General features: G+C 50.7%; 1 protein-coding gene across 1 annotated transcript; it reads right to left on the bottom strand.

The window, feature by feature from the left end:
• Window positions 1-1,791: 1,791 nt before the first annotated feature.
• LOC100755013 (orphan sodium- and chloride-dependent neurotransmitter transporter NTT5-like) lies at window positions 1,792-5,659 on the bottom strand. Its single transcript, XM_027420519.1, is given in 6 exon segments — window positions 1,792-2,166; window positions 2,293-2,458; window positions 2,783-2,942; window positions 3,061-3,262; window positions 3,511-3,697; window positions 5,565-5,659. Coding segments are annotated over 6 exon segments (1,185 nt in total).
• Between the last annotated feature and the right edge of the window lie 8,164 nt (window positions 5,660-13,823).

Below are 13,823 nucleotides of genomic sequence, written 5' to 3'. Positions count from 1 at the left end.
ACAGCCAAAGCTACATACTGAGATCTATCTCAAAACAAAAAAAACACAAAACAAAATACTGTCCCTAATCTGGGACCCAATCCATGGTCAGGTCTGGGCTGGTTCTCAGCCATCCCCCAAGGCACTGACTGCTTGTTACTTGAAATTCCTGTTTGGACTTATGTGATGTTTCCTCTCAGGTAAAATCAGGTGACCTCCTGATCCCCAGTAGGCCTCTGGGACCAAGAATGCAGCACTGAGATCATGTCACTGTTTTGTCTGGAGGGCACCACAGTGTATTAGATGCCCCCACTTCAGTGAGTGATTCCAATGTCAGATAAAAATCATGCCTACCTCTCAAGAACTCTAGAGGCTGGAGAGAGGGCTCCCAGCATATGCATGGCCGCTCACAAACACCTATAATTCCAGTTCCAGGGAATCCAATGCTCTCTTCTCAACACCACACTTCTTTTTTGGGGGGTGGGGTGGTGATTTCAAGACAGGGTTTCTCTGTGGCTTTGGAGGCTGTCCTGGAACTAGCTCTTGTAGACCAGGCTGGTCTCAAACTCACAGAGATCCGCCTGCCTCTGCCTCCCGAGTGCTGGGATTAAAGGCGTGCACCACCTCTGCCAGGCAACGCCATGGTTCTTGAGGGAACCAAGTGCACACATGGTTCATGTACATGATGCATATATGAACAAAACACTCATATACATAAATAAATGTTTCAAAAAAGGAGAAATTTGGTTGTCTTATTTTTCACTATTTTAGCTCAATAAGAAAATAAAAATAGCCCAGCAGTGGTGGCGCACGCCTTTAATCTCAGCACTGGGGAGACAGAGGCAGGTGGATCTCTGTGAGTTTGAGGCCAGCCTGGTCTACAAAGTGAGTGCCAGGACAGGCTCCAAAGCTACACAGAGAAACCCTGTCTCAAAAAGCCATAAATAAATAAATAAATAAATAAATAGCAAAATAAAGGCAAAGGTGTGTTTATGATATGGGTTTTTAGTGGTAGGGATGTTTCCTTGGAAAATCCTCACAGATAGGCGTGTGATAAGGGCTATCCAGAGACCAGCAGATAGAGATGGGACCAGTTGCTAGGGAACAGTCTGTGGCCCAGAAGCTGCTGAGCACTGGGCTCTACTCCTATCAGGAACTCACAGAAGGTGGTATGCCAGGGATGGTTCTTGGTAACAGCAGTGACAGGGACTGGTGGTCAGACTCAGTCCTGGGAGTCAGCAAGGTGATGGATACCAGGTTAGACCCTGGAAGGTAGTCCCTCCTGCAGCTCCCACATGGCCCCTAAGCTACTGTGTGAAGCACATGTGTGTGAGAGAGAACACTGTGCCCACAGCTGTTATGTGTATACCTCATTTATTGACAGACAATATTGCTATTTTGGCACCATCTGAGACCATTATCCCTGGGATGGTGAAGCAGGGCCAGAGGGAGCACTATATCTCTCAGTACCTGGGGCCATGCTGGATACTCATTTGGGCACACCAAAACTGTGTCCATATCTCAGAGAGTCAGGGGACCCTGGGCCTGCCATGGGCACAGACCTGGATTGCTGGAAGATGGGCTTCTGAGTTGGCCATGTCCATCTGAGGCCCAGTGAGGGCTCCCATAGAAGTTTGGGCTGGGTTTCTTCGTTCATGTCTTCTGCTTTCGGTGGGGCAGGTACTGGCTTGGTGCACATCACCAGTTACCGAACAGGTGACATGGCCACTTCAGAAGCCTCATGCCTGTCACTTCTGTCCAGTGCTGTGGTAGCCAAGATCACCTGCTAGGAGGGCGGAGGGTTTCAGTGCCTCAGGGGTAGTTGAGGGAGATGGTGCCCCCATGAAGGCTGAAGGGGGTGTAGTTTTCATTTTCTTTTGTCAACATGGTTGGGGGATGAAGGAAGAAGCCCTCTGTGGGACTCTTGCCTGAGAGGAGAACCTAGCCTTTGTCCTGGACTCTGATGGTGAATTTTCTGATGGGGTGTGCAGGCATAGACATAAGGTTGGTCTTGTTGGGTGCTGTTTCTGTCTTTTCAGGGCTTTGTACGATTTCACAGATGATTTGGTTGTCCAGGTGCCACCAGTGCTGCAGCGGGTACATGGGGATCGGCAGCAGTGCCAGGACACTGAGGAAGGTGACCCAGCCCAGGGCTACCTTCTGGTAAGGCTGCTTCACTTCCTGGCTCTGAGGATAGGGGCAGTAGACCACAGAGGGAAGGGTTCAGTCTGGGTGCAGTGTCCCCAGGTCCCTGAGGATAGGAGGTGTCGGGTAGGGTGCTGGGCCCCCGGGTTCCCACGGGCAGGGCCGCACCATACTGTCATTCCAGGAGATATAGTAAAGGGATTCACTGTGGTAGAAATTCAGGAAGTAAATGGTGAGCAGAGCCAGCAGTGTGGGCAGCGTCACGTAGCTCCACAGGAAGGTGAAGGGTGCCCACACCAGGCGGCCCAGCTGGCCGAACATCTCAGCCCTGAACCTGGATGAAGGAGAGACACCAGGGTGTGAGGGCCTGGGCACAGATACACCTTCCATCTCTGGCTCTCTCAGAATCTCCTGGTGTTTGGTGTGGGGGACAGGCCATCCCTGGCTCTGAGCCATGTTTTGTTACCCCATGAGACTCGTTCAGTCCATGGGACTGTGGCACCACATCCCTTGGCCTTCAGGGCACTCGGGGCTGCATCTTTCCATAGGGTCTGCCTGCTGTCTGAGGACCTTGACTCCCATGGAGTGCCCCCGAGGACTAGAATGGACTTGATAGCTAATCTAACCCCTCCCCCCACCCACAGGGATTGAAAATCACCTCTTGATTCCATAGACCCAAGCCAGAGAAAGGTTCTGGAACACCACAATGATGATGAGGACCATAGGGACCACGTGGTCATCGAACAGGAACACCACATAGCTGCCGGGGCGGCTGGTGAAGACCAGGCTGCCCAGAAGTCCTCCCAAGCAGATGAACACTAAAGGTGGAGGTGGGCAGGGCTGCACTGGGGTTTGTGAGTTGGGGGGTCCATGTGAACCCTGGATGCTTGGGGTGAGGCAAGTATGGGGAAGGTTTCAGGGTAGGGGCTTTTGTACCTGGTACCAGCTTCGGATGCTTTGACAAAGTAGGATTGTTGTTCTGTAGGGGAAGCACGATGCCCTCCAGGAGCGTTATCATGGTGCCCATACCCGTGATGACCAGAGCCATGAAAAAGATGATGGCCCAGAAAGAGGAACCAGGAAACAATGAGACGGCTTGAGAGAAGGCCACATATGCCAGGCCAGGGCCCTGCATGAACTGTGGGGGAGAAGGGCTCTAAGGCAGGGCAATATCTGGATGGGTGGGGTTGAGTAGTACTTGATTAGTAATGCTTGTTACGGGTAATGACACTCAGCATGGAAGCTGAGGTAACAGTGTTGATCGTTGACCCTCCCTGGCTGTGTGACCTGGGTGACCTTCATTTCCTGGGTCCCCTAATGTGTGCTACAATGCAGCTGAGGCACACAGCTGTGAGGCTGCCAGCCTGGTCTCTTTGACAAGCACACCTTTTCCGTTTGCACCAGGATGCTGCAGGGCAGAGAGAAATGGACCACCTCCTCCTGGAGGTTCCTGGGGAGCTGGTTGATCCAGAGTAAGTACTCCAGTGGAGGTTTGTGGATGAGGTCTTGGGGAGGCCATACAGCCTGGGACAGCACACCTTTGGTTATCAGCTTGACCAGATTGGTGATAGTCCTGAAAGATTAGGAAGAGAAAACAAGATGGGTAGAGAGCAGGCTGCTGGCTCAGCAGCGATCACCAACCAAGGAGAATGAGGACCAAGTAATGGGGACATTGTCCAAGGTGTATGCCATGGTTTGGGGGCCCTCTCTCTCTCTCTCTCTCTCTCTCTCTCTCTCTGTGTGTGTGTGTGTGTGTGTGTGTGTGTGTGTGTGGTGTTTTTGTTGCTGTTGTGAGACAGTGTCTTTGTGTAGCCTTGGCTGTTTTGGAACTCAGAGATTTGCTGGGATTACAGGTGTGTGCCACTGCTGCCTGCTCTCTCTCCTCTCTCTCTCTCTAACTTAAAAAAAGATGAAAAGAAACAAAACAATGGCTCATCAGTTCAGAGCCCTCACTGCTCTTGCAAAGAAGCTGAGTTTTGTTCCCAGCACCCATATGACAGCTCACAGCAGTTTCCAAGACCAGCTCCAGGGCCCCGATGCCCTTTTCTGGCTTCTCTGTGCTCCTGCATGCAAGGGGTGCACATAAAGTCACACAGGCCCAGACAAGTACACATAAATAAAAATCTGTGAACATTTCCAGAGTATGCAATCATGGCTGGCCTGATGCTGTCCAGCCTTGGCTGGGACTCACAAAGTCTTGCCTGCTTTTGCCTCATGAGTCTGGGATTAAAGGTATGTGCCACTATGCACAGCCATCTTATTTATTTATTTTTAAATAAACATATTTTTTTTGTTTTTTGTTTTTTGAGACAGGGTTTCTCCGTGTAGCCCTGGCTGTCCTGGAACTCGCTTTGTAGACCAGGTTGGCCTGGAACTCAGAGATCCACCTGTCTCTGCCTCCAAAGCGCTGGGATTAAAGGTGTGTGCCACCGCTACTTGCTGCCAGTGTTCTTAACCACTGAGAAATCTCTCTAGTCTTGGCATGTACCTTTAATCCCAGCACTTGGGAGGCAGAGGCAGTGTGGGGGCCTACAGATTTAACTCCATTCCATCTTGACTTAATGTTAAGAGAGTTCAAACCTATTCTTGCTCCCCCAGGTTAAATAACAGGCTGTTTGGCCAAAGGTGTAACTACAGGGATGTCTTGATCCTCAAGAACAAATTACAGGATGTTTGCTTTAGGGCAGACAACCAGATGTTTTGGGTACTGAGAAGGTAATTACGCTTGCTTGTTCTTTGTATCATGAAGTCTTTTGCCCTCCCCTTTTGGTTGGGGTATATAAGGACTGTGAGTAATAAACTTGGGGCTTTTTCAGTATTCACTGAGTGCCCTCCCGATTCTATCTTCCGTCTCTTGTCTATTTCTTTCCTCAGTGCACACTCCCCTTCTCAGGAACATACAGATAGACTTGTTGGCCAGACCTGACAAGGTAGATGGATCTCTATGACTGTGAGGCCAGCCTGGTCTACACAGTGAAGTACAGGCCAGTTGTAAATAGACAGGGAGAGCATGTCTCAAAAAAAAAAAAAAAAAAAAAAAAAAAAAAAAAAAAAAAGGCAAAACAAGAAAAGCAACAAACAAAAACCTAGTGCCTGGCTACACCCAGGACCAATAAAGCAGAGCAACTAGACAAAGCTCAAACATCTAGTACTTCCCAACTCCAACACACAGTCCAGCCAGCAGCTGCTGCCCACCTGCATCGTGGCAAGCTGTGACAGCAGCCTTGTGGGTTCAATAAGCAATCTGGAAATGCTACTTAGCTTCATTTGCAAATTCTGAGACTTGTCTTCCACTGGGCATTGGATTCCCTTATTTTTGGTTGTTGACTCTGAGGATAAGGTAAAGTGGGTTCCAATGGAAGGGTTTGACATACAGGACTGGAGCTCAAGAATAGCTGAGATGGATGGCTCTGCTGCTCATTGTCGGTTATGTCACTCACTTCTCAACACAGCTGGACCCGCTGGTTGTTGTCCAGAACCCCAGCACCAGGAAGATGATGGCAGTGCTCAGCAGTGACGTCACCAGGTTGACCATGGCCATGATGGAGGCCAACTTGATATAATTGTCACCTCTAGTCTGGTAGGAAGAGAACGTGATGATGGTGCCCATGCCAAGGCCAAGGGAGTAGAGCACATGGCCTCCAGCCTGACGCCACGCGTCCAGTGATGACAGGAAATCGAGCTGTAGGAGAGGGGAGGCTTCTCAGCTGTGGTCACCAGGGAGTCAGTGGAGGTGAGGACAACAGAGGGGCAAAGGCTTGGCAGAGGGGAGGCCTGGGGAAGTGAGGTAGACAAGGACTCACCTCTGTGGTCACCAGGCGCCTAAGGCTAGCCGTAGCACCTTGCAGGAAGAGACTACGGATGAAGAAGCAGAGGAGGAGGACGTAGGGGAAGAATATGGAGAAAATCAGCATCTAGCCAGGTTGGTCAAGAAAAGCAGGGAGGAGGACAGAGAAAACATTAGCAGGCCTGAGGGTAGGCAGGAGGGTCAGTGGGAGATGAATGAACATGGTGGACGGTGCCTAAGGAATGACACCCAAGGTTGATGTGTGGCCTGAACAAGCTTGTACACACCCAGCTGCACACACAGGTGATGACAGGAGCCTCCCAGTGCCCGCCCAGCATCACCCATGCTCCCAGATCACACAACCATTTCCAGTCTTCAAAGTCGCTTTGTTTATTTCCCTCCTTCTTTCCCCATAAAGTCCTACCATAGTCTCGGGCCCTGCTAGCTCCATTCCTTCTTGCTGTCCACCTTGTTTTCTGAGAGCGGGACTCACTGCCCTGGAGCACACTGAATAGACAAAGCTCCTGGGATCCGCCTGTCTCCACGACACCCGTGCTGGAGTTACAAGCCTGCCTGTATGTCTGTCTATTTACATGGGTGCTGGCGATCCAACTCAGGCCCTCATGCTTCTGTGTCTTTGTTTTATGAAACAGGATTTCTCCGTGTAGCCTTGGCTGTCCTGGAACTCACTCTGTAGACCAGGCTAGCCTCAAACTCAAGAGAGTTTGAGCTTGCCTCTGTCTCCCAAGTGCTGGGGTGTGTCACCACTGTCTGCCCATGCTTCTTTCTCCCTAGCCTGTGAGGACTAATCTTCATTGTCAACCTGACTGGACTGAGACTCACCCAGGAGGTTGAGTCATGCCTCTGGGTGTGTCTGTGTGGCTGTGTTATTGAGGATTTACTCATCGGGAAAGACCTACCTTGGATGGAGTAAGAGAGAAGAGGAGAAAGCCTCATGAACACAGCATGTAGCCCACTCTGCCTCCTGTTCTGTGGAGACCTGAGGGTGTGCACATTCCCAGCCATATGCACCTGGTGCCATGGGCCACATGTTGCTGTGCCATCCCATCCACAGTATACCCTCAAATTTGCTTCTTGTCAGGTCATAGTGATGATGAGAAGAGCAGGCCCTTTCACACTGGGCCCGCTAGTCCTAATGGAGTCTGTGACTGCAGGAATTGTGTCAAGAGAGTGTGCTGGGCCTCCAGGGATGTGTGAGATTGTCCAGAACGTGGTGATGGAGGCAGCCACAGACCCTCATACACCACAGGTGAGGTACTAGAAAGGAAAATAGCTCTGCAGATTCACACACACACAAAGCCCAGGGAGGTGGGGGAGCAGGGCAACCTGGGAGACAGGAGAGACAAGTTTCTGCGCAGAGATGTGGGTATGAGGGGTGGTGACCAGGGAGTCAGGTCAAGCTTCCTGGAGGTGGTTGTGGCCTCTTTCATGGACCCTTGCTGGAGACATTGGTGGCCCTGAGGCTCAGCCGGGAGGTGGCCCTGGGGCACTCACTAGCACTGAAATCTTTATCCTAATGATCATGATGACATTGAGGATGATCCAGGTGACAAAGAGGCACAGGGTGATATGCAGCACCAGCATTTCAAGCCCTTCCTCCACTTGCTTGGAGGCTCGCAGTGTGCTGTGATACCAGAAGTACTGGTGGGGCACTGTCCGAAGGCAGGGGGCATCTGGGGGTGGGAGTGCAAAGATCCAGATACCTTCCTCACATGGAGCCTCCCTTAGCTCTTGCAACTCAGCCAACCCACCGCCCTGCCCTCTCCTCACCTGTCACGCTGATGTTCTCCACCATGGGGCAATGCTCCCAGGGCGGGGGGTAATCAAAGGACTGGCCAAGGTAGAAGAGACTCCAGGAGATCAGGGCACTGTTGTACAAGCTCACCAACATACTAGCCTGTGGAGGGCAAGGTGGCCCTGAGGGGTGGGTGATGTGGAGGAGACAGGGAGCCAGGGGCTTGTGGGTCTGCCCGCCCCCACCTACCAGTATGTTGGAGTAGCCCAAACCAGTTAGCCAGGGGGCCAGCTGCTTCCAGGCCTTGATGTTGTCCATACGTAGCCACTGTCCTATGACCATCTCCATGTACAAGAGAGGGATCCCCAGCAGCAGCAGCAGGATGAAGTACATCAGCAAAAAGCTGCCTGAGGGTGGGCGGGGCCTGGCTCAGGCAGCTGGGAGCCCCTCACCCTTCCCTCCACTCCTCCCTGGGGACCTTGACACCCCTTCCTTGACCTCACAGAGCAGACCCTGGCCTTACCTCCTCCGTTCCTGTGGCATAGGTAGGGGAACCGCCACATGCTGCCAAGACCAATGGAGAAGGCCACCAAGATGAGGATGTTCTCTGTCTTCTTCACCTGGAAGTGGTTCGGGATGTTGGTGATCCGGACGTCTCTGGTCTTGAAGCCCCACGACAGGGATGTGGGATGGTTGCTCTTCTTGCTGGACGTGGGCTCTTCTTCCACAGGCTCTTCCTTCTGAGCCTTGGGAATTTCTTTAGGAGGCTGGTCCATGGGGTTCTCTTCTCTAGCTCAACTCCTAAAGGGGTCTTGAGGTCACCAAAAACAGAAGACTTTAGGGTAGAACCGGTGTCCAGAGAGGCACAGGGAAGTAAAAGGCAGAAAGTGTTCCTTTTGGGGTTAGGTTGTGGGGAGGTTTATTATTTTACTGTGTGTGTGTGTGTGTGTGTGTGTGTGAGAGAGAGAGAGAGAGAGAGAGAGAGAGAGAGAGAGAGAGAGAGAGAGAGAGACAGAGGGGGGGTTCTTTGTAGCCCTGGCTGTCTTGGAATTCACTCTGTAGACCAGACTGACCTCAAATGCAGAGATCTGCCTGCCTCTGCCTCCCAAGTGCTAGGATTAAAGGTGTACACCACCACCGCCCAGCAATAAAAGTTTTAATAGTGAAAATACCTGCTGTTTTTTTCTCTTTTGTGAGTGTATGTTCACTTGTGTGTGTGTGTACGTGTATGTGGAGGTCAGAGTTCAACACCAGATGTTTTTCTTGACCATAGTGTTCATTTTCAGCTAAACTGGCTAATATGTGAACTGTGGATGCACCTGTCTCCACTTGCCCCATGCCACCACACCAGGCTCTCTGTTTGTTTGTTTGTTTGTTTTGTTTGTTTTTGAGGCAGGGTTCTCTGTGGTTTTGGAGGCTGTCCTGGAACTCGCTCTTGTAGACCAGGCTGGTCCACTCCAGGCTTTTATGTGGGCACCGCGCACTAAACTCAGGTTCTTATACCCTCATAGTAAGCCCTCTAGTCGGTAGGGATATTAAGACAGCACTTTACACATTAACATCCTTCCCTGCCAGAGTAACAACAGTCTAATTTACACTCATGCACAGCTGTAGACACAGATTTGCCTTGGGTTGGTACTGGGGTTGCAGCCCCCAGGTTTTTCTACCACTAGGAAGTACCTTTTGGCCACTTCTGTAGGCAGAGTGCAGCCAGCATCCTCTCTGACAGGGATGTCCAGCAAGGTTTGAACTTGAGAAGGGAAAGTGCTATTTGCTAGGAGGGGTACCTCCTTGTTCATTTTCTTTTTTAATTATGTGAGGGGGGCAGGGTGTGCATGAGTGTAGGAGCCTGAGGCCAGAGAGGGCATCAGATCTGGAGCTGAAGTTACAGGCTGCTGTAGATGCTGTGAACAGTAAGTCCTCTTAGCTGCTAAATGCTATCTCTCCAGTTTGCTGCTGGACAGTTGAGGTTTTAGTTTTACTAGGTTCATGGCCTGTATGATCTTAAAAGATACCCTGATTTTACCAGAACTGCTGAGGCTGACCCAGAGGGATCAAGAGTTGGAGGCCAGCTTGGGCTACACAGTGAGACTTTGTCTCAAGAGTATAAAACAAAAAACCCCACTGACAAATCCTCATTGTTAAATGTTTGCTCCTTTTAGGCTTTAGAAGGGGACACAGCTGAACTTACAAACTTGTTTGAACACGGAAACTTTTGTCAGAGTATATTATATGTGGGTATTATTATACACAGGACATAACTTATGTATTAATATCTCTCTATATACTTATGAATTTCTCATAAATTATACAATTTTCTTCTATTACATCACGAGTATTTTTCTATACCATATTTATTTATTATTTTGTTTCATGAGACAGGGTTTCTCTATGTAGCTCTTGCTGTCCCAGACTTTGCTATGTAGACCAGGCTGACCTCGAACTCCCAGCAATCTGCCTGCTTCTGCCTCCCGAGTGTTGGGATTAAAGGAGTGAGTCTGCTTAGTATTTAGAGACAGGGTCTCACTGTGTAGCTCTGGCTGTCCTGGAACTTCCTATGTAGATGAAGCTGGCCTCGAACTCAGAAATCCTCCTGCCTCTGCAAACACAGTTTTGCCACGCCCATCCTAAAAACAAGGTTTTTAACCGTTGCTCACTCTCCGGGGTCCCTAGAGGAACCCGTTGGTACCGTTTGCGGGTCTCCGCCTACAGCATCCCTGCGGCCGGACGGGAGAGACCACCTCGCCGCGGCCAGGCTCCCGAGTGCAGGACGCCGCGTGCAGGACGCAGCGGTCGGTACCCGCCTCAGCGCGGGCGAGAGTCCCCCGGCGTCAGCCCGGTGATGCGGGCTCGCGCGGGAAGCGGTTACCTGCTCTGTCCGGGCGAGCCGGCCCGTGCCCCACCCACCGGCTGCCCAGCAGAGTCCACCGAGAGGGGTCACGTGGGCTGTCAGGTCCCCTAGTGAGATCACCAGTTGCCAGTCAGATTCCACACACACGCATGACGGGGACAATGCCAAGTGGGGGGACGCTGGTGCGTACCTGTTATCCCAGGGCTTGAGGGATAGAGATGTGGGAGGGGAGGGAAGGAGAGGAGGAGAGGGGAGGGGAGGGAAGGGGAGGGGAAGAAAAGATTAAGGATGTTAGTGAACTAGAAACAAAGAGGAAAATGTAGGCCCAAATACTATTTTTGAACCTATTTGAAGAAATGTGAGAGGATTTTTTAAACACCCCTGCTCCTAAAAGCAACCCGAATTTACCACTTTCGGTCTCTGAAGTAAAAAGACTTGAAAGTCGAAGGCGGCCCCCTCCCTCGTTGGGAAGGGGAAAGGGACAGTGGGAGGGGGGAAGGGGGTGGAAAGTGCATGGCAGACATGTATGGAAATGTCAGGAGACCCGATATTGTATGACCAACTGTGCTAACAACCATTTTTAAAAGTTGAATGTAAAATTAATACAACAGATTGCCAGTGCCAGTGGTGCAGCCTGTCATTCCTGCTCCTTAGGAGGCTGAGGCTGGCCAGCCAGGGCAACGGTGAACGCAGAAAGCAGCAGAGCCGGCCTCAGAGAGCAAACGGCACATGTGGTCCCCGGATTGCATGCAGACCACCAGACCCACAGAGGCCTGCTGCTGACCCAAACCTTGTCTATTCCACCTTCTCCTGCTCTCCTCTGTGGCAGCACTGGGGACAGAATCCAAGGCTTTGTGTGTGCAGACAGACCAGCCATGTCCAGTATTACCATGGTGGAAGGTTAGCCAGCCCCCATGAGTAGTCTTCTGACTCCCACACAGACACACAGCATTCACACCCACACATACACACACTCACACATACACACACTCACATACACACACCCACACACTCACACATACACACACTCACACATACACACCCCACACATACACACACCACATATACACACCATACATACACACCCACCCACACACCACACATACATACCACACATACACACCATACATACACACCACACATACACACCCATACATACACACACCCACACATACACACCCATACATACACACACCCACACATACACACACATACACACCCACATAACACACCCACACATACACACACCCACACATACACACCCACACATAACACACCCACACATACACACACTCACACATACACACACTCACACATACACACACTCACATACACACACCCACACACTCACACATACACACACTCACACATACACACCCCACAAATACACACACCACATATACACACCATACATACACACCCACCCACACACCACACATACATACCACATATACACACCATACATACACACCACACATACACACCCATACATACACACACCCACACATACACACCCATACATACACACACCCACACATACACACACATACACACCCACATAACACACCCACACGTACATACACTCACACATACACACACACATATAACACATACACACACCCACACATACACACACCCACACATACACACCCACACATACACACACTCACACATACACACACTCACACATAACACACCCACACATACACATACTCACTCATGCACACCTGTTAGCATTCAGGCATTTACACTGGCCTGCTCTCAGTGACCTAGTAGGACAGTCATCGCCAGCAGCCTGAGATATGACACTGTAGCTACTGCAGCCACTCTGCCTTCTTGCCCCGCCCCCTTCTGCTCTCCCTCAGAGGCCACCTCTGCATCTCCCCTCCTCCCCCAGTAAACCTCCCAGGTGAGCTCTGTTGCATGGTAGGACTTTGTGGTGCCCCTCTAACCCATCAAAGGTCACCTGCTGCTGAACTATTACAACACTCACACAGTCCTACACAACAAATGTAAAAAGAAAAAAAATTAATACAAAGCTACCCCCAAAAATCACAGAATAGGAAAATCTTGTGTGTAGAGATTTACTGACATTAAGTGCTGTTTGTTTTGGTCAATAATATTACTTTTGTTAAATTTTAAGAGGGCACAGATGCTACCAACATATCTACAGCTAAAATGATCAAGTTGGTATCTGCTCCGTCATGATGGAGAGGCACTTGGAGCGCAGCTTGGTCTCCAGGGGGAGGGACAAGCCAGGTGATGAGCACAGATGACCCCTCACACTCCTCCTTCAGATAGATGTGTTCAGAAACACCGGAATGGCAATGAGTGAAGCTAGAGACCCTCAGGCTTCTCCTGGCCCCCCCGTGACCTGGCACCACTATGAGGAGAAGGCTGGAGGTTCCTAGCGCAAAGGGAAGGCTCAGTCACACCCATGGGTGCTAGGAAACTGGCTTGAGAACCCAAGAGTTATCAAGGAACCTAGGATAGAACTTAGCTTTCCTGTTGCTCAAACACACCCACGACAGCAGCCTGGGATATATTCCCAGGCAGTCTGGTGGCTATGAGCCCAAGGACCATGAGCAAGTGGCATCAGGGGACAAAACTTCAGTGTGGAAAGAGCCTCATCAAGGTCTTTACTCCATCCCACCAGACTCTCCCAACCGTCAAGCTCTGCTTTGTAATCCTGCTACCAGGATTGCAACCCCAAAGCTGGAGCTGAGGTGAGGCAGAAGGAAGGAGGTTGAAGAAACAGACTCTGACCATATAGAAGACCCTGCCTTCATTTGGACCTGGCAGCAAGGGGCCGCTCCATCCCCTGAGCCCTCCACAGAGGCCCTTGACGTCTCCCATCTTCAGAAATGCAAGTGTGAGCTGGGACCCCCAAATCCCCTGCTCTTGGTACATTTGGAGAACATCCATTCTCTGCCTCTCTGAGAATGCAGCCATCGCTATCCAGAACCTCTCAGTCTCTGGTCACCCAGAAAGTAATTATCTGCTCAGTCTGGAGCCACCTGGCCTGTCCTAGCTGGGCAGGTTTATCTAATCAATCCCACCACGAAAGCAGCAATGTCTCTTTTCAAGCAGCTGGGGACCCTTGTTTTTCAGCCACACAACTCTGCTGGACCTCAACCTGGTTCTGTGCAGATGTACACATGCACTTAGTCTACAGTACACATGCAAACTTCAGAAATGACTTTTAGGGGTGGTACAATGGCTCAGTCTACACCTAATGACCTGAGTGTTACTACTGGGGACCACATATTGGTAGGAGAGAACCAAGCCCTGCAAGTTGTCCTCTG

This window comes from Cricetulus griseus, chromosome 6, assembly GCF_003668045.3.
Source record: "Cricetulus griseus strain 17A/GY chromosome 6, alternate assembly CriGri-PICRH-1.0, whole genome shotgun sequence".
NCBI classification, from domain to species: Eukaryota; Metazoa; Chordata; class Mammalia; order Rodentia; family Cricetidae; genus Cricetulus; species Cricetulus griseus.
The sequence above is the reverse complement of the archived record's forward strand: the minus strand, read 5'-3'. Positions and strand labels throughout refer to the sequence as shown.